The sequence below is a fragment of the Echiichthys vipera genome (genome assembly GCF_963691815.1).
Source record: "Echiichthys vipera genome assembly, chromosome: 18".
NCBI lineage: Eukaryota > Metazoa > Chordata > Actinopteri > Perciformes > Trachinidae > Echiichthys > Echiichthys vipera.
Window position 1 is genome coordinate 26988732 of NC_139843.1, and position 22454 is coordinate 27011185.

Below are 22454 nucleotides of genomic sequence, written 5' to 3' on the forward strand. Positions count from 1 at the left end.
CCTGACTTTCACAACATCCATGTTTGGAACTCACATCTATACTAATATTCACACCAGCATCTACTGCCAAGCTTATTGCAGTGCATCTCAATTCCCAGACATGAGAAAAACCTCAGACCACAGCAGTCATACTGCCGATTCCCTCATGCAAACATAGTTTAGCTGCTGCAGCTCCCTCTACCAGCCCTACCAGTACTGTATTTTTCATCTTTTTATGGAAAATCTGTTTATTTTCTATTGCATTTGGTAGAACTGTTTAGTTTGGCCCCCAATCTCTTTCATTGGAATCTCTCTCTTCACCGGCAGTATGGACAGGAGACATTATTATAGCAGTTATCCAGGGTCACAGATGATAGATGGTGAAGGCAAGCAGCCAGGGGAAAAAACAGACTAAACAGAACTTGCTTTGTGACAAAAGCAAAATAATTTTTAATTATGATGTGCTGAAAAACAGAGCTAATACTGTTTTTTCAATCCATATCCTGGACTCATCTGTGAGTATACCTCATCTGTGAAGAAAATACATTTTGTCCTAATATTGCATGGACGTTTTGCATTGTAGTCTCCAGGTTTACTGGGTCTCTTTCTGACTGCATAAACTAACTGAATGACAGCAATGAAACAAGCCATCTATTGACACTGTACTACACTCCCCCCGTTTGGAAGTATGTGTGATCTGATGTCTACACTGAATCAGGTAAACTTAACTAACTAAAGTACTTCACATCAAACCAGAGGAGATACATGTTGTTAAAGGTTGAATATGTAGAATCTTTATTAAAAGCTATATTCAAAAAAATAATAATACACCCACGGGGCGTTTTAAGGGGTACAGAATGAAAGTACTGCTTTTCCGTAAAATATATTTAGTCTGAATTAATATTTAAGTTTTTTTAAAAGGTTAGACAATGACTTTCTGTCCCGTTCTGTTTCCAATAGCGTTGGGCGTTGCTGGTTGCAAGGGTTGTCTGTTGTTGGGTGCAGCTACTGTAGGCTGGCACTGGGTAAAATGGAGTTTGCCAATCCTGCAGCTGCTTCGGAGCCTCAGTGAGGGGGGCGTTATTTGTCCAAGCAGCTGAGTGAGCGGAGACGGCAAAAACCAGAGTCAATATAGGCCAAGCATTCACTCCATGGACTGAGAGAAAGGAGAAAAACGGCATTCAAACGCACGCCCAAATAGCTACGTTTCTCCTTGATCGCTAACATCACTTTCATCTTTACTTAGCTGAAACGGCTCATGCTAACAGCTAACGCTAACTGTAAGTCAAACTCCTCTGCAATACTTGTTTTTATGGTGCGATTTTCCAGAGGGGATGTGTTCAAACAGGCTGAAACAGAGTCCGGTCTCCTGTAGGATACTGGGCAACAAACCTGGCAACCTGACTGCTGGAGTTATTTTTTGTTGTTGTGACTATGATCTTGAGACACTAGATGGCGGTGTTCTGCTCATTCTCCATATTCAACCTTTAAATAAATGACAATGAGCCCATCCATTAGTCCAGCTGTAATAATCAGTGTACATTACCTCCTCTGCTCATCCCCATGCTCCCCAGACGGAACAGTTAGACACTCGTCCATGTGACCGTGAAGGAGGCGCAGGACATCCCCTCCTATCAGGAAACCTGCAGGAAAGAAAGAAAAAACGACATTGGAGATAGAGAGGAAGAAGCACAGGTGGGTTGGATTGTAGGCTAATACTACAGAGAAATGGCCAGTCAGATTTGAATAAGCACCAGAATTAGTACTACAATACCTTGTGTATGAATTTAGAAACACTTTTTTCTGCATTTTCACTGTGCTGCTGTAGGGCGGCAGGGATCAGTTATGCTATTAATCATGACATGGATTAGCACTTCTGAAACCGTCCTGTTCAGAAGTCAAGCATTATGGGAATTGTAGTCCCTAACAGATAACAACAGGCAGGGAGAAAAGAAAGGTGCAGTGTCCTTATTCTATACTACATATTAAAAAGGATGCTTAATTTTTGAGTGGGTTTTTGATATAGACCAGTGTCCCACAATTCATTGCACCAAAACCAGAGAAAACCAAAGACTTGTTCACTCCTGCAAAACATTAGAATAAATTGTAAATGGCAGTGAAACAGCTCGAAAATGATTAAGATATAGTAGATATACGATTCAAAGATTCTTCACAGTTCTCCAGTCAGTTCTAACACTAATGTACTAATGGATCAACCAATATCTTCAAGATATCATCCATTAACATGGTGCATCCAATGTGTCCAGAAATTTGAATACAACTTCACAAGTACATTTGTGCAAAACCAAAAGCCAAAATAAAATAAAAGCAAGAAGGTAAGATAGCAAAGCACACAATACAAGCAGCAAGAAAAAGAGAGTGAAAAAAAGACCAGTGTACCTTGTGCTACTTCACTGCCAGAACAGATGGGTGCAACACTCCATAGTGTCTGCTGGAAGGCTGCATCGACATGGAGACTGCTATTACCGTACGACAGATGCTGCAGGGAGAGAGACATAAGAGCCAAATTAAATCAATAAATTACTGACACCCAGACAGAAACTACACTAGCATTTGAGTTACAAAGCTGCAGTAAATGTGGCTCATTGTAAAAGGAAGTTTAGAAACTCTAGATGGTTTCTATAGTACGATCATTATATACACTACACTAGTATTATGTTTGTCAAAACACACTTTCAGTATTAAGAATGTTATCGTTAGGATCCTAGTTTTGGTTATCTTGTTCTGAGTTTGTTTCCCGTTTTTGCCCTTCCCTCATTTATTCCACGTTTTTTTTTTTTGCCCTCTCCATCTGAGATGGACAGGGACAAAGTGGAATAGTGTGCTGTGGTCTGAAGAGTCCACATTTACAGTTGTTTTTGGAATCATGGACGTCGTGTCCTCCGGGCCAAAGAGGAAAAGGACCATCCAGATTGTAATCAGCTAAGTTCAAAGCCAGCATCTGTGATGGTATGGTATATATATATATATATATATATATATATATATATATATATATATATATATATATATATATATATATATATTAATAATAATAATAATATTTGCAAAAAAACAATAAAGTTTTTCAGTTTGAACATTAAGTATCTTGTCTTTGCAGTGTATTCAACTGAATATAGGTTGAAAAGAATTTGCAAATCATTGTATTCTGTTTTTATTTATGTTTTACACAACAGCACGTTGGAATTGGGTTTTTTATAAAGTGAAAGTAAGATCTGAGTCCCCCACTCACACGTTTCCATACACAGCTGCTACTGACCAGATATCTTTCAGAGGAGACGCTGACCAGGATGAGATCATCTCCCACCCTAACCTTCTCACCCTCCGACCGCTGCTTTGATGCTGGATGGATGGTCCACCAGCATGCCTCGCCTATGCGCACACACACACACACACACACACACACACACACACACACACACACACACACACACGCACACACGCACACACGCACACACACACACACACACACACACACACACACACATAAAGAAAGAAATATCTCAGAAAACATAGCAGAAGTGTGTCTATGACTCACAGACTCACGTAGGAACATAAAGTCCTGATAAACAATTACCTCAGCCTGTGTACCACTTTTGTAGCCTACATTCTTCTTGCAGCTGTTCTGCTTGTACTATCATTTGCACCTTCTTTACAGAAGCAGGTCAAGAACGAGAACAGGGCAGAAGGTGTACTTTGCCATTGTTCAGACTTTTTTCTAAAGTGAAACCACAGTGGAGAAGCAGCAGCTCAGGAGTCAGGTTGTGTCTGTTTGACAACATCAGACCAGAGTTCGACTCCAGAAAGGACGTGGAGAAAATGAAAACCATTCTACAAAACCAGCTCAGAGCTAATGTCATCGGGCTCCCCTGAATCCAATCAGACTTAGCTTCATTTGATTATTGATTGTTGTTATTTTTGGTTCTTTGACGCAAACTTTATCTAAATGAAAGAGCTTTCTGTGCTCTTTAATGTAATTTAAAATGATTCATCAGTCGGTGTTAAGAGCTCATGTAGAATTGTGTTATCATTTCCCTAAGCTCTTGTTTTTTTTTTCTTATTTAAATAAAAATGATTATCTGACATATAAAATGTATTCATTTATTTATTTCGGGCATGCCAGTTGGATCAATCATCATCACACATTATCTTAGTTTAAATCATACATTACACAAGCCCCTGTTACCACAGAATACTTTATCTTCATCATACTACTTTTCTTATGACATTTGACATAACATGTTTCAACCGCAGGTAGTAGTAAGAGCTGCAGTCCAGCTCTAGACAGACAAACAGACTCAGTGTCCATATTAGTCCATCATGAGTGAGAAACAGTCCTGTTATGTTATTTCATCATCATCCCTCTCTTCGGCAGCTTTCTCTGCGGTTAGCTTCACCATATCCTTCCGAGTTGTGGCTACATCCGCTCGCATCCTGGCCACATACTCGCAGATTGCAGAGATGTCGGAGTGCATCCCGACCACAGCACTCCGGGCTGTGGCGTTGTCTGCCCTCACACTGGTCTGTTCAGCAGCGATCTTTCTCAGCTTCCGGTGTTGCCTGAACGTTCCCCATCCACAGGCGAGCATTCCAATTGTCATGAACGTGAATATGTACACATCCTCAATATCCTCCACATCCAGTGCCGCAAGGCACACGACTCTCCACTTTTCCCATCCATCCAGGATGTATCTGGCCAGAAAGGTCCCGTCTGTTCACCAGAACCCGCACGCCTTGTTGAGAACACTGTCAATCGCATTCAATGACCAGCTTAGCACCTCTATTGTGGACCAGTTGATTCTCCTTGGTGTCTCGATTTATAGGACTCAGCTAAGTTCTTCAGTAGTGTCTGTGTGATCTCTCACAGTGTACCAGCTTGCCATAGTATCGTCTTTCATCTGCACATTCTTGTTACATGTTATATATATATATATATAAATATATATAAAAAGAAGAAAAGAGTATAATAATTGGAGGACAGCCAAAACAAAACAATAAAAAAAAGAAAACATCCTGCTTACGCATTAGTTGACCTTTGCCTCGTACTGTGCTTTTCAGTGTCAGCTATTGTTTGGGTATAGCGTTTTCTTGTTATTTGTCCCATACCGTCTACTTTGTCGCCTTTGACCTTTATAACTTTTACCCTCATCCTGGGTCATTCTGTAATGATTAATAGTCATATTTACATACTTTTTTGAAGACTTTTTTGACTTCCTCATCTAAATCATTCCACTGTCTGACACCCTGACATGACATGGTAAAGGATTTGAATGTAGTTCGTACCTTTCTCTGCCTGAAAATCATGTTCCCTCTCAGATTGTGTCCCTCCTCTCTGTCTAAGAAAAGTATTTGCAGGTTGTGAGGGAGGCTTTTGTTGGCTGCCTTATAAATCAACTGTACCGTGCAATAGTTTATTAAATCATATAATTTGAGTATTCTCGATTTTATAAATACTTGATTTGTATGTTCCCTATAATTGGCATGATGTAGAATTCTCAAAGCTCTTTTTTGGAGTATTAGTAGGGGATGTCTAAGACTCAGCCAACTTTATTAATCCTACCAGGGGCAATTGAATTCAGCAGCTTGCATACTGGCACAGTATGACAACACAATATACACAATAAATACATGAGGATAAGTTAATTAAGCAAATACATAGAAGAGAATAGAATAAGAGTAAATAATAAAATGCCAAGGAGTACAGTGTCATCAAGGATCAGCCAAACAAAGTTAATAATACATAGGTTACACATGTTTGAACAATAAGATGCACATGGTTAAAGGAATAAAATCATTATAAAGAATTTTAGAGACGGATAGCAGAGGCGATAAAAGATTTTAAAAAACGGTTAGTCTTACAGACAGGTGAGACGTAGCGACGACCTGAGGGCAACAGAGGAAATTCACAAAATATGAGGAGAAACACAGGAGACTATTGTGATTTGTGTGTCTTTTCTTCATAGGACAGTGTCTGTCATACAGCGTTTTAAATATTTGCAAAAAGGAATAATATGCACCATTCACATCTGTTTCATTGTAAACATTGTTCTAATTTTGCATCAGTAGTTAATTTTTCAGTGTATTTATCCTTTCGTCAGTCCTGACCCTTATATATGTGATAACAAGATTGGTAGGTGGTCACTTCTATCGTTTATCAGTAATGTTATGTTATTCCCTATAATATTAGTGAAAATATTATCAATCAGAGTAGCACTGTGTGTTGTGATCCTGCTAGGTCGTATAATGGGAGGTTGTAAGCCCATTGTATACATTGTATTAGTGAACTCATCCATCATCATATTTTGTTTTGGGTTGAGTAAGTCAATATCTACATCATCACAGATAAAAACCCACTTTTAGCTAGTTTCTGAGAATATTCCTTCCATACATTCATTGAAATCTTCTATTTTTGAATCCGGTGGCTCTGTAAACCCAGCTTACTAGTATAGTTTTACCTTTCTTCACACATATTTCAATTGTCACACATTCCATTAAGTGCTCAACAGCTTTAGACATATGTTGTCCAGTCTCATACTTGATGTTAATGTCAATGAACAGGGCCACTCCTCCCCCACCTTTGTTTCTCCTGATAACACAAATGAGCTTATATCCATCCAGGAAAAAGATAGATTTGTAAATAGACTCCTGCTATTACAGTGAATTAGAGACAGTTTCCCATCCATCTCAATGCCCTCGTTGTATTGATCTTCAGTGTAGTACTGGCATTTCTCAGTCATGTTACAGTAGAAGTGATTATCCGGGTCAATTCCTTCATTCGGGTCTGCTAAGGTGTGGTTCACATGTTGATCTGTAATCAGCTCCTTACTTTCATGCTTAGCAATCTTCTCTGATATTTCCATCCTCTTTTCAATCATCAATATTTTTACTTCTTCTGGTCAGGATCTATTTGTTTTGACATAGATTCTGCAGTTGGCCATCAAGGTGTGTTGAATCTTGCCCCGTTTCCTCAGTTGGCGGGCTTTTCTGGCGATGTCAGCATTCTTTTTGGTGAGATTCTCATTGATTTAAACGTTCAAGACTTTGAGCTTCCAGCCTTGCTTCAGCAGTGCAGTCTTGTGCAATCTAATAGCTTGAAGCTTTTTATTGAAGTTATATGTTTACAGTGAGTCATCCAGATATATTTGGTATCTTTGAACAAAAACACATACTGTATGCCTTTGACTATTTGCAAATGCATATTAGTCTGGAACCTCTCCATGTTATCAAAGGTGCAGACCAAAATGCCTCTGGATGCAATTAAATAGACCTACAACCAATCAGAGCCAAGCTGTAAGCCCAGCTTTGAAGCAGCAAAACAATGGCGGCCGGATCAAAAACTTTTCCATGTTCATATTATAGCTAAAAAGTACACTGAAATATGTTTCTGAAGACATTTAAAGAGAGAAATTACCAATACAGTAAAATAATCTTGATTTAAATTTCAGAAGTGGCCAGTAATTACATTCTGTAACTACATTTAAACATGACCCTACACTGTCAGTCATTGTATTAGTCCCGCCCCCCTGGTATAAATATTTGTGATTGGCCCGTAACTGCCAGAGCAAATGAAACATGTGCTCAACAGATTTGTCTGTTTCCCAGGCTAGCCTTTGATGCATTATAGCTTTATAAAGTTGATATGGCTGATGCTTTAGCAGTTTGTGTATTTACACACTAGCAGACACAGAGCAACATCAGCATTCATTTGGAGTGGTGTTTGTGTCCACCTGATGAATGTATGCTGCTGTAAACCATCCTGAGAGCACTGAGGCCAACAGTAAACAGTAAAGGTCTCGGTTCTCATTTATAAAACTGTAGGGTCCATGTGCAAAAAAGCTTAAAAAAAGATTTATAAAACTGTACACAGGCGCACCTGCAGGCAGTTTTCCTTTATAAACCACAGTCCACCTAGTTGAGATGAAAAGGACTAGGAGTATATTTACGGTAAATATCCGGGAAATGCAGAAGAGACTTTCCTCAGTCCTGCCGGTTGCAACACCATGACATCATCCAGCTTTTCTACAGATTCATTCAGGGGGTGCAGAATGTGTTGGAGAGACAGCACTGATGAAATATTGAGCTGTTCAATTTGGGGATTTTAGTTGAATTTCTACAATCTGGCTTCAATTCACCACCTCACCATCTGCATCACCCATTTCTCCGGTCTCTGTAATGTTTGTACACATGGGTCAGAGTTCAATTTCAGGTGTCCACATTCTCCCATCAAGTTTTATAGATCAAAACGTTTGCGTGGGAGGTGGCTTACACATCTTTCAGGCCCCGGCACACTTTATATAAAAGACTAGCAGCTTTAAGAAACAGCTCTGTAATTGTGGCGACAGCTGAAATTTATCATGACTGCAAGTTAGTGTTATCAACAAAATGCAAACTATGTGACAATCGAAAGCCACAGCCAATGAAAGACTTACCTGTGGTATCTTCCTGCAGTCCAACATCAAAAGCCAGTTTGTCTGTGGATGAGCGGGAGGTGGACAGACAGCACAGGTACTAAACAGAGAAACACAATCAATTCCATCAATCCATCTGATTACCTATCAGTACCAACTACAGTACACTAGTTCTGTAATGCCCTAGTTAATGGGAGCTCTTGTCTGGAGAGCCTCTGTGTGTGAATCTCTGCCCGCAGTTAGAACTGCAGCCCCACTCCTCTGCCATAAAGCCTGGCCCACAGAGAAACAGTATCTTCTTTAAAGTTCTTGCACAGAAAGTGTTTCCTGTAGTTCAAGATCAGCTGAGTGTGCAGTGTGAGTTCGATGACAATGGAATGAGCAGAAAAGGTCTTTGCTAAACCTCATGCCAAAATACTAGTCTTACTTGGCAAAGAGACTACAAGCTCATTAAACTGTTTTCATTTTAAAAATGAATCATTGGACTACGTTCAATACTTATTTTTAATAATGAATACACGATATACACAATTATTTAATAAGGTAAAATGATTATATAATAATATATAATGATGAAAATTATATAAATTATCTGATTTTGATTTTTCCAACATATAACATCTTTTATGTATAGTGGACTACATGTACTGTATTTATCATTATCCCCCACAAACACCAGTACCCTTCAGACTGTGAAGGCCATAAAGGAATTAAAACCATTTGAGTAGTTAATCACTTGATTTGACTAATATTTATGATTAGTAATAATCTTAAACAAATAATGTCATAATTGGATTTTTATGATTTTCTCTTACAAGGTTGTTGTCATTTACCTGTAATTGCTGAAATGCTGTCTGTAATAATGAGTTAGTCACAGAGGAGCAGTGCAAATATTCCATCACCTACCACTCCACATACTATTATTCCTGTTGGAATTGCAGTTGTTGACAGGTATATTTTACTTATCTATGTTATATGAAAAGCAAATAAACCCATACATAAGTCAGAAAGTTAATTTAGTAATAGAAGAACACCTATAGAAGCTGAGAGGAGGACCAAAATGCAGAAACAACAGGCAGCAGGCCAGAACTCGAAGAAATAAACAAATGTATTTAAACCAAACAGGCAGGAGGACCAAACAGGACTTATTACTATAAAACTGATAATGAACTGACAGGGAACAAAAGGGGACCAGGGTACATATAGACAAGACTAATCACAGACAAGACACAGCTGTAGAGGGCAATCAACACAAGTGGAACAAATTAGGGCAGGGAACACAATCACAGACAGGAATAGAAACAAGACAGGGCACAAGTGGAAAGCAACATAAAATAAAACAAGAAACAGACCACGAACATGAAAAAATAAACTAGGAACAAGACAGACAAAACTATGATCACTACAGTTGTTATTGTGGTAGATTTGTGTGTTTACTGACCATTCCACTGTAGGAGTGTCGCAGCAGGACAGCATGTCCGTACAGTAAGGTGCGATGGCCGCCCCCCTGGGCCGTCTGACAAAGATTGACAAGAGGGACAGAGATAAATAGAGTTACCATAGACATAAAGTCACTGAGAGAGAAAAACAATGAGAAGCAGCTAAACGGAGATATCAATAAACAGTACAGACAGAAAGTGCCACAAACAGATGCAGACAGGAAGAGAGAGATGTGTCACTTAAAACAACGCTTTCTTTGTAAAGTTGTAGGAAAAATGTTACACAACACTCTAAAAAGTATGGAAGCTGAATTTAGTCAGTCATATTAACATCCATAGCTGATAGTATAATTACATCATCAGGGCTGTTTAATGCACAATGTTTAACAAACAACAGTGGGCCTCCACGGTTAATTGTACCTTATCAGGTCCACTGCTGATGTTTTAGAGTGAGTGGTGGTGCATCACATCAATCACTTCCAATACACAGGTAGACTGCCTAACCAATCACACGTCTCTGCTTCTCAAACAGCTGCATTTTACCACTATTTGAACAAACTTGCAGGATTAATGGAAAAATGGATAATTTTGTTGCATGCTTCATGTACAGGTATGTGTTTAAACTGACCAACGGGATTTGTGTATTGTATGTCTGATCCAAATTTGATCTCTACATTTATAAGGTTTAGTGTAAAGTGTAAGATGTAATGTGTAAGAAGAATTAACCCTTTTGCTTTAATGAAGAATTATGTTTACAGTGACAATAAACAACTTTGTAACTCACTTTGTTCACTTGCCTCTTAGTGAAATGCTCTGATAAGCAGTGATGCAGTGTAGCATTATATGTCTAGGGCTTTTATTGGGAAAGGTAAGAACAAAGTAGTGAAGCTACTTGTACTGTACCTGAAAATCAACATTTATTTCATGATAAGTTTAAACAAAAAGTTGACTATTGCCAATATTGATCTCAAATGAGGCACATTAATCACAATACTCCTGTTGGCAGTAATAAAGTAAATTCAATTCAATTCAATTCAATTCAATTTTATTTATAGTGCCAACTCATAACAAATGTTATCTCAGGACACTTTACAAGGTAGGTATAGACCATACTCTATGACTTATTTATGATTTACAGAGACCCATCAATTCCTCACAATAACACAACTTTTTCTAGAAACCCTTTTGTCCTGTCTCCTCTCACAGTGTTTCTCAGGACTCTATAATGCAGTAAAACTACACTCTGACACTAAAGTATCTGATTGCAGCAGGACTCTGCATCACTCGGAGACTGACAGACATATGCCCTTGTCTGTACCTGTACCAAATGTCTCCTGCTGCGCTGCAGTGATTCTGCCCTGCGCCTTCTGAACACACTTCACTTTCACACACTATTGATGAATGTGTGTAAACAGCAGTCATGTGATGCAGACTAGCTTGCATAGTGTATGTGCAATCCATTTTTCACACTACTCCGAGTGTGGCCATTCAGAACATCTATAACACTTTTTTGTGGAGTCTCAATATTGGTGTCAAATGCATTTTTTTCATGAATTGCAAATAAAAACAAATGTCCGGCAGTAATTATTCATAGAAATGTTTTACATTTGTTAAAAAATAGTTGGTATTTGTGTAATGGACAATGATTTGAGGACGTCATACATTTTCATACAAATTTGTAAATTTGTTTTTATTTGTCGATCATGAAACACACATTTCTCTCCACAAGTTTGCCTTAGGTGTAATGGGATGATGGTGAGAATGGTCATGCAACCTGGTGTGTTTAAAGCGTACTGAAGCCTACAATGTCTCTGTTGTGCTGAGACACATGCAGTTCCTGTGGATGGCCTTCCAGGAGTCACCCTGACCCGACAAGTACAGTGGAACAAGTTTGCCTGTTCTCTAGCCCCCTGTTCTTATTCAACCCGACAAGTACAGTGGAACAAGTTTGCCTGTTCTCTAGCCCCCTGTTCTTATTCAATGTGTGTGAACACTGCCACTGTGGAACAAAGGATTGCAAAATTGCTAAATTTTGGTCAGGCTATCAGGGCTAAATTATTGCTATAGTGGATGGAGCTTAAAAATTAGCAAATTAAAGTCAGAGCAATGAGAATTGTACTGCCATAAACCCACTGGTCAGCAGCTCATAGAGTAGTTCAGCTGGCACTGTTGCACACATCAAACACTTGAAGAGATTTGTAGAGAAGGTTGTCTTCAAGTTGAACTATTGTGGGGATAGTTCAGGTATTCGTTCATAATGGCAACCCCCACTAGTAGGGCAGTTTAGTTCCAAATCCTGAGAACGTTAATTTGATGATGGTGGGATTGATGTTAGAGCAGCATTGCAAACAGCAATGTCTCAACTCCTCACTTGCTGGGTCATGTGAGTTTGTTGATGGGCTAAGAGGTGGATTTGTTTGCTTCCTGACAGAATTCACACTGGCTGCTACAGTTCTGTCTGCCACTACAAAACTGACCATCACTGAGAGAGCAGCTCAGTTTTTTGGTTAACGAGCTTATGTCACTTTTAATGAGAGTTGTCCGATAGGGTCTATACCACTCTCATATATATGTGTTTAACATGGAGTTACAGCCAGAAGCTTAGCATGAAGACTAAAATCAGGGGGCTGAGTCATGGATGTATAAAGAGGACTGTATACAGTGTTGGGGGTGGATGAAGCATGAAGCCAAATTAGTTCAACTGCTGCATCTAAAGATAACCAGCTGATTGGCACTACTTCTGCATTATGTGGCCCAATGAGTAGGTGCACTAGAGACTCCTGCCGGCCACGCCAGCTACTTCCGGTTTAATGTTCTGGTTAACTTGAATCGAGATTAAATTATTTGGTCATGCAGCTCCTTTAGGCTTTCCAAATGTTATCAGACTGAATGGATCAAACTCTGATAGTGAAACAAGTCAATTTTAATTTTTCAATGTGGATTTAAATCCACAGAGTTATAGATGTATATATATATATACTGTATATATGGAAATGTATTAATTTGATGGGATAAACCTCTTGAGTTGTACCAATTCGTTTTCGAGGGGGTCCCACAATGATGTCTCTTTCATAATGTAATTCAACTCGGTTAACAGGTAACCATCTGAGACTCCAGGAAGTCACTGCCAAGAAACACACAACGTTACGTTTTAGTTATTCATTCGTCAGTAAGGCAGGACCAGCCACTGTTAAAATAAGATGTCAATAAAGACACCAACGTTTATTTTCTCATGTTAAACATCTTAGTTTGATGGGGGTGGGACTAATGTTGTGCAGCAGTGTAAATTGGTATATCTTTTGTTCCAGTGCTGTATGCTGCGTCATGCGTTTGGAGTTTGTTTATAAGAGAAGACATGTCTCTAATGCTAATTTTAATTTATTCATCTTCATCACAGAATGTTTGCAACAAAAACAAAAAAATCATCAACATGTCCGATTACAACTGTGAGAAAATAGCATCAAATATTCGTAAGACTTTGCTCACGAAGTTGCATTTCTATAAATAATGTCGTGCTGTCGTCACAATTATTTCATAATTCAGGATTCATGAGAATGGGGGACACCCACTGGAGCTCGATAGGAAAGACAATATTGTGTTGGGTTGCATGTCTAATTTATATACAGTACCTATATAGTAGCAATATAGCTACATTAAAAGGCCCGTTATTATTTGTTTGTGTGTGTGTGTGTGTGTGTGTGTGTGTGTGTGTGTGTGTGTGTGTGTGTGTGTGTGTGTGTGTGTGTGTGTGTGTGTGTGTGTGTGTGTGTGTGTGTGTGTGTGTGTGTGTGAGAGAGAATGTACTACAGTGCTTGCCTCTACATCAGCTTGCATATCTTTCGATACGAAGGGACGATAAGGTCATATCTTAAATCTCCACCATCTCCAAAAGGTTGACAATCAATAGATAACAAAAACAAAAATGGCAACTTTGTTAGTGCTCATACTGTTGATGGTCATGACAGTGACTGTAATAACCAACATAAAGACAGTGATGGCCATGACAAACACAGACATCGACTGGAGGCACACCTACCCATATTTCCACCACTACATGCTGTGTGGAAATGAGACAGAGGAGGAAAAAGTAAGTTGCCGTAGTCATTTTACAGACGACACATAAAAACATACATCTATCCAACAGATAAGACTATTGGATGAGGAGATAATGACAGCTTAGCGAATAAAAGGACTTGTCCTTTAATTCCCCTCCAAATGAAGATTTGGTTTGGATGGTAAATAGCCTATTCTAATAGGTTCTAGTTAACAGGTGATGATAGTAGCTGTATTTTTGAAGTACAGAGTGCCAGGATAGCTGTCTCCCTGCCACCTCCTGGCTCTGGCTGCATACTGAGTTCAAATATATCAGGGTGGTATCAATCATCTCAGCTAACTCCGAGAGAAAATACGAGTATGAACCCAAATGTTGAATGAACCATTTTCAATTACTCAAATGAGTGTTCAGTAAAAGTTGGTTTCAGGCAGACATGCTAACAATGCTAATAAAGAGCTATAGGGTTGTCACAATTAAGGTGGTCCAAACTATCGATACTTCAATACTTTTTAACACCACAAGTTTCAAAATGATATGATATTCACATTTGATAGTATCGAAAGTACAGAAGCTATTAAACAAAAAGTCAGATTTATTTTCAGATTTTTGAAATAATGTGGAAGAAAATCAATTGCACTGTATTTGTTTGGTGACTTTTTCTGTAATACTATGTCGTCAGGACACTCTGTGTGCTTCAACAGAGTTTGGACTGTTTTTCATATTATCGCTATAATACACTCAACAAAAATATAAACGCAACACTTTTGTTTTTGCTCCCATTTTTCATGAGATGGACTTAAAGATCTAAAATACCAGATACACAATATTACCATTTCTCTCAAACATTGTTCACAAATCTGTCTAAATGTGTGATAGTGAGCACTTCTGCTTTGCTGAGATAATCCATCCCACCTCACAGGTGTGCCACATCCAGATGCTGATCTGACATCATGATTAGTGCACAGGTGTGCCTTAGACTGTCCACAATAAAAGGCCACCCTGAAATGTACAGTACATTTTTTTTGCTTTATTGGGGGTCTGGGGACTCAGAACCAGTCAGTATCTGGTGTGACCACCATTTGCCTTAATGCAGTGCAACACGTCTCCTTCGCATAGAGTTTATCAGATTGTCAATTGCGGCCTGTGGAATATTGGTCCACTCCTCTTCAATGGCTGTGCGAAGTTGCTGGATATTAGTGGGAACTGGTACACGCTGTCGTATACGCCGGTCAAGAGCATCCCAAACATGCTCAATGGGTGACATGTCTGGTGAGTATGCTGGCCATGCAAGAACTGGGACATTTTCAGCTTCCAAAAATTGTGTATAGATCCTTACAACATGGGGCCGTGCATTATCTTGCTGAAACATGAGGTGATGTTCATGGATGTATGGCACAACAATGGGCCTCAGGGTCTCATCACGGTATCTCTGTGCATTCAGAATGCCATCAATAAAATGCACCTGTGTTCTTCGTCCATAACAGATGCCTGCCCATACCATAACCCCACCACCACCATGGGCCACTCGATCCACAACATTGACATCAGCAAAGCGCTCACCCACACGACGCCACACACGCTGTCTGCCATCTGCCCTGAACAATGTTAACCGAGATTCATCCGTGAAGAGAACACCTCTCCAACGTGCCAGACGCCATCGAATGTGAGCATTTGCCCACTCAAGTCTGTTACGCCGACGAGCTGGAGTCAGGTCAAGACCCCGGTGAGGACGACGAGCATGCAGTTGAGCTTCCCTGAGACGGTTTCTGACAGTTTGTGCAGAAATTGTTTGGTTATGCAAACCAATTGTTTTAGCAGCTGTCTCAGTGGCTGGTCTCAGACGATCTTGGAGTTGAACCTGCTGGATGTGGAGGTCCTGGGCTGGTGTGGTTACACGTGGTCTGCGGTTGTGAGGCCTGTTGGATGTACTGCCATATTCTCTGAATCGCCTTTGGAGACTGCTTACGTAGCAGAAGTGCTCACTATCACACATTTAGACGGATTTGTGAACAATGTTTGAGAGAAACGGTAATATTGTGTATCTGGAATGAATTTTAGATCTTTAAGTCCATCTCATGAAAAATGGGAGCAAAAACAAAAGTGTTGCGTTTATATTTTTGTTGAGTGTAATTAGAAAGGGTGCTTTTAAACATGTAAATATCACTATTCATGTTCCATCTGTAGGCTTTAGGTCTGACAACGATTTAGCCCCTGAGGGCAACGGACAATATTTCAGAATATCCAGTGAAGCCAACAGATATCTGGGAAAAGTCTTCCTCTTCCGTGCGCCGAGTCTGAATAGCTATTTGATATGCAAGAATGGATTTGGAGTTAACAGACAACATTGCTAAAAAAGAGATAAAAGAGATAATTAAATTTAGAATTGAGAATTCAGAAAAAGTGTTTATCTGCATGTAACCAAAGCCTGCTCAAATGTGATTGTGGTTAAGACTACTTGACTATAAATGAACTGCAAATGAAAACCAGAATGCTTCTGGTTCCCAAATCTTGTTCTGTGGCCTACAGATTCATATTAATTAGTACTATACTATATGTCACAACACGTCCAGTTAGTTAAGAAATCTTTTGTTTTTCCTCGTTTCAAGTCGAATGTTTCCTGTTTCATTTTGGTCACTCGTGTCTCTTTTCAGGTTCCTTCACTTCCTGCCCAGCTATATTTCACATTGTCTCCCCTTCCCTAGTGTATTTCGTCTCCGTATTCCCTTCCCTCAGTGTCAGTTCGTATTGTTACCCTGTGACAGCATGACAGCATTCTAGCCGTTTTGTCCTATAAGTTTTGTTACCAACATTAGCCTGTTTTAGACCTGCCTTAGCCTGCTCCTCTTGTATATCTGCCTGTTCTGATTGCCTGCCAGTGTACCTACTCTGCTAATTAAACAAACTGTGGTTTGAACTACTTTTGTGTGTTGGATCTGCATTTGTGTCCTGGTTCAATGTATGAGACTATATTGTCCACCAATGTCCCCCATAGATGGTGCCAGTGGCTGTTAGTGTGATCTCACATTAAATCTTGTTGAAATGAAGCTTGTGTAAGTTATGTTTTGCTCTGTCTTTGTGTTCAAATCCATTTACCTCTTGAAAAAAAGCTCACAATCCCCAAAAGAGCTTCCTTAGTTGACAAATTGTTTTTTTCTCAGGGCGCATGGTTATCATCAAGAGTAAGGTAGTGCTAAAATAAGCTAATCCCAACCCGGACCTACATGTACATGTATCACATGTACACATGTAGTTTTAAATGATAACAGTCCTCTCTTCTGTGTCTTGGTGTCTTAAATTGTCAATGTTGCCATCATTTCAATCAAAATAACCAACACAGCAGTGTTTATTTTATTTTACACTTTTTTACTTAGATGAGACATGTATTCATCAACATTTGACCTTCCATTTAAGAAGTAGTTCTCTTCTCTTCATTGATATTCAACTGAATATAGTTCCACCTATAATGTCTATGGAACATCCTTCAAAAGTTAATAACCATATTTTGTTTAGTACAAAGTTCAAAGTTCCTATAACGATATGTTTAATAAGCCATCAGTTACCTCTGTTCAGTTTTGAAAATTTATTTGAAATAAAGCAGAATCTGAATTCTGACTGAGACGATTATGTACATCAAAAGCGTTAGCGAGCGGCTTGCTCAATAGCTGTGCTCATCTCATCCGTGGAAGCCGCCATGTTGTTTACACTGAACAGTCTCTTCTCGTTTCATCACACTCAAAACCGACGCTGATTGGTTTGGTCGCTTGGCAAGCTTCTCCAAAGTTTCTCCACGCATGATTGAAGCTGCTCATTTGAATAATTCAGATAAAATATGTTATTTCAATAATTGTTTTAGTTCCCATTTCTAAGTATAAGTGTGAAATGTGAAATTAAAGCTGCATTCCCACCAAATGTGATAGATGCAAATACAATCGTTTGAGACGCTTGTATTGCGCCGCTTGCTCACATTTGTCACATTTACATTTTCATTGCTTCAATGGCAGGTAGCAGCTGGGGCGGCTACCTAACTGAAGCTTGCCCCAGGCTCAACGTACTCTATTGTGCGCTGGAAGTCACGCTAGTGCTAACCAGGGATGTGAATGCTTTTAAAAGGACAGAAAAAGAAAGAAATAAGCTCTCAGATGAAGTGTGTGGCTCAGGACCCCAGTGATTTAACCGCCGTAGCTGTACAGGATGCTGCCAGGTCTTCTCCTCAGCTTCACTCTGCACTGACAGCCTTCTTCTTCTTCTTCTTCTTCTTCTTCTTCTTCTTCTTCTGAATTGCTAGCAGACTAGATGCCTAAAGGTATGTCCCTTCCATCCACAGTTCATAGTTATACCCGTTATATTATATCTATAGGAACAGTCCTGTTTCCCCCAAGGATTGGAACAATAGTGGCTTTGGTGAGCCCGGTGAGCCCCTGGATGTATCAAGGAGAACTTCGATGGCGCTTACCGCAATCTCAACACTGATTGGATGTCACGGTACGATGCTGCTTGAAAAGTTTGATATTTTCAACTCTATTTGTGTCGCTTCAGACACTCCAGACTCTAGATGCTTCATTCCCGCCGCATCTCGCCCCATTGGACGCTCCATTCGCGCCGCCGCCTGAATCACGTGCTATCGTGCCATTTACATTTTTTTTAATTTTCTGATGTTAAACTCAGATAAAACTGAAGTTATTGTACTTCTGAATCTGGGTGTTATTTTTGATCAGAATATGTCCTTCGATTCTCACATAAAACTAACGACAAGGACTGCATATTTTCACTTGCGTAATATTACGAAAATTAGGAATATTGTGTCTCAGAAAGATGCAGAAAAACTAGTCCATGCATTTGTTACTTCCTCTTTGCACTGGCTACCTGTAAAATCTAGAATATCATTTAAAATCCTTCTCCTTACCTACAAAGCTCTTATTGGTCAGGCTCCATCATATCTTAAAGAGCTCATAGTACCGTATTACCCAACTAGATCGCTGTGCTCTGAGAATGCAGGGCTACTTGTTGTTCCTATAGTCTCCATACCGTCCCCATATTTAAAAGTAATCTTAAAACTTTCCTCATTGATAAAGCTTATAGCTAGGGCTTACGGGCCCTTAGCTATGTTGTTATGGCATTCAATTTCTCTTAGAGCCTGCATCTAAGCTGATTTCATTATGCTAAATTCTGCTGCTATAGGCCTAGTCTGCCAGGGGATAATACTTTTCCTGATCCTCTGAGCTTCTTTCTTCTCTGTTTGTATCATTCATGTCTCATCAATACATACTAATTCAACTTCTTCCCTGGAGTTGTTTGTGCTTTGTCGTCTTGCAGGTCTCTGCTAATCGTGGAGGTGCCTGCTGCCATGGTCCTGCATGAAGCTTCCTGCAGCTATTATTACTATTAGTCATATACAGTATACTATCATTAGTTTGATAAATTTTAAAAAATTGTAGCCATAAAAACATCATCAGTAATATATCTCATTGTATCACAGCTGTTATTACCAGTACTTATCGTTGTCATATTCTGTCGCCTTAGCTGTGCTTGTTTCTTACTATTCTACTATATTAACTGCCATAACATACAAGTCATATTCACATTACTATAGATATTATTATAGTTAGTTACTTTTGTGGTTGCTTGCATCTCTGGAAGTGTGTCTGCCTCTGTCTTTGTGTCTGTCTTTGTCTCTCTCTGTCCATCTGTCTGTCTCTTCTCTCATTCTCTCTCCTTTTGTTCCTCCCCAACAGGTGCAGACAGATGGACGTCCTCCATAGAGCTGGGTCTCTCCGACATTCCTGCCTAAGGGGAAGGTTTTCGTTGCCACTGCATACTCTACAGGGGACTCGTTAGGTCTATGTAAATCATAATTCATAGAGTCATGGAGTGTGGTCTATACCTACTCAGTAAAATGTCCTGAGATCATTTTTGTTATGATTTGGCACCATAAATAAAAGGGCAGGCAGTAGAGTGGTTCCAACTATACAGTATAATGCCTTTTCCATTGCCACTTTTGGCAGAGTCAAGCCAAGCCAAGCTAGCCCATGTACAGTATGTATGGAAAAATGGCATAGGTTATAGTTATAGTAGGGCTCATATCTATGCATGTTACTGGGTCTGGAACTAAACTCCTGGAGAGGAGCTGCTCTTGGAGTTGCTCAGGATGAGAGGCGCCGGGCAGGTCTAGCGGTATTCACAAACCCTGGGCTGTATGAGAGCTTCCCCACATCAGTGTGATGTGATCATGTGACTTGCTGAGAGGAAGCCTCTGACTGGCATAAGTGGGACTGTGGTGCAGTCAAAACAACCTGGCGCTGAACACGCTCAAAACTGTGGAGATGACAGTGGACTTCAGGAAAAGCGTCCCCTCATCCCCCCACCCCCACCCCTCTCCCGAGTCCTGAAGTGGGAGTCCAACATTAACACAGTCATCAAAAACGCTCAGCAGAGGTTGTACTTCCTGCGCCAGCTCAGCTTCAACCTGCCTCAGGAGCTGCTGATCCAGTTTAAAGCTGCAGTCATCTGTTCTCTGCACTTCAATAGCGGTGTGGTTTGGATCGGCCACCAAACACAACAGGAACAGATTCCAACAGTTCTGCAGAAAGATCATTCGTGCCGACCTGCCCACCATCCAGGGCCTGTACACCTCCAGAGTCAGGAAACAGGCAGGAAAAATCACAGCAGACCCCTCCCACCCTGGACATCGCCTGTTCCAACTTCTCTCCTCTGGTAGGAGCTACAGAACACTGTTCACCAAAACCGTGACACAGACACAGGAACAGTTTCTGCCCGCAGGCTGTCACCATGATGAACACTTGATATCATAGTGTCTGGAACAATCCCAATAAAGCCTGTTGTACATTAATCAACACATTTATTACAGCACCCTTTGCACTCTGCACATTATTATGTTTACAATTTAATTTTCCTGTATTTTCTTATACTAAATATATCTGTGCATAATAATTAACATTAAAAAATTTACATTTATGTTTACCTTTGTTGATTTTTGTAATCCTTGTTTTTAGCCATCTGTCTATTTCTGCGTATTTAATTGAGAGTGACAAAAAGAGTCAAATTCCTTCTATGTGTTCACACTTACTTGGTCATTAAAGCTGATTCTGATTCTGGTTCTGATTGTAATTTGTGCCGATGCACCGAACAGGAGTATTTGACAGGTCCCCAGGACCGGCGCTCTCATTGTATGCCACCATGGGAACTGCAGCACTTGTCTGTTTGTGTTGTGTCCGATGGCCCGGAAGCATATTCGCCTATTCACTCTTATGTACTGTATGTGGCAAAGAGATCCCCTTTGAAAATTCTGGATACCAATCAAAAGGCTCATAATTATCTTGAGTGCCTCTACTATAAAAATTAGGTGGATATAATTTTAGACCCTACCAAAATCAAGTTATGTGCAGGAAAAGGGTGGGTGGCTAAAAAGAGGCGTAGTAAAAACACATTCAGCAGCTTAGGTCTCGTCTCTGTATAAGCCAAGTGCAAGGCTTCAGGAAAGCAACATTATTCTTCTGCTCAAACTCTTTGAGCACTGTGTCTGATGTTTTTTCTGTTGTTTTTTCTGTTGTTTCGTGCTTGGCGCTCGGGCATGGGCTTGGGAACGCAAACATATCTACATCCGGTAAGTCCTCCCGCGTTCACAAGAACCAAAAATGGCAGCGTCTTTAAGGGAACCTGCGCCACTGAGCACTTTCCATAGGAATGAATGGGCGCCATTTTTTTCGTCTATTTCACGGAACTCCTAAACCTGAAAAACATGTCCTCTGTAAAGGTGGCAGAGCATAAAGACTCAGGGGAAGCCTCACTCACATCCCTGGCAGAGGTCTCTGAGGTAAGAAGTTTCTCAACGGCCAGGTGTGGATGAGATTTGCCCTGAGATGCTGAAAGCTCTATACAATGTTGGGCAGTCTTGGCCAACATACCTCTTACAAGTCACATGGAGATCGGGGACAGTGCCTGTGAAAGAGGGTGTGCTCCAATTATCAGGATATTTCACTCTTCGGTGTCCCTGGGAAAATGTATAAAAGAGTGCTGGAAAGGAAACTCTAACCAATTGTTAAACCTCAGATCTCAGAGAAGCAATGCAGTCTTGGCCATAGAGCAATGGACCAGCTTTTTACCCTTGCAAAGTTATAGGGGAGTCATGGTTTGCAATCCAGTCTACATAGGTTTGTGGACTTGGAGAAGTCCACTGCTTTGAGCCATCTAGTCCTCGTATAACCTATCTCACCAAGTGTGAGCTGTGTCTGTATTCTTGACGGGATATAAAACCCATTTTGAATGGGCGCTGCGACAGGGTTATCCCAATTCTGTTTTATTCAAGGATAAGCCTCCAGGGGGGAAGAGTGTCTGGATGGTAGACCTCAGAATTGCTTTTCTGCTGCTTGCAGATGATGTGGTTCCGTTGGCTTCATCATATCATGACCTGTATGCGAATGTATGAAGCAGTCAGGATGAGAGTCAACACCTCAAAGTCTGAGGTAATGGTTCCCTGTCAGAAAAGAATGGATTGATACCTCCAGGTTGGGAATACATTGCCCAAGTGAAGTAGTT

The 22454-nt window shown here is 40.1% G+C and overlaps 1 protein-coding gene across 1 annotated transcript in view; it reads right to left on the reverse strand.

Moving 5' to 3' along the window:
* ryr2a (ryanodine receptor 2a (cardiac)) overlaps positions 1 to 22454 on the reverse strand; it is a gene marked incomplete at its 5' end in the record, with an annotated part of 336158 nt that overhangs the window by 246505 nt on the left and 67199 nt on the right. Inside the window, 5 exons of the mRNA XM_083932619.1 lie at positions 1526 to 1622; positions 2380 to 2479; positions 3260 to 3372; positions 8430 to 8508; positions 9850 to 9924. Of these exons, the coding sequence (XP_083788745.1) occupies positions 1526 to 1622; positions 2380 to 2479; positions 3260 to 3372; positions 8430 to 8508; positions 9850 to 9924 (464 nt within the window). The remainder of the gene's footprint in view (positions 1 to 1525; positions 1623 to 2379; positions 2480 to 3259; positions 3373 to 8429; positions 8509 to 9849; positions 9925 to 22454) is intronic.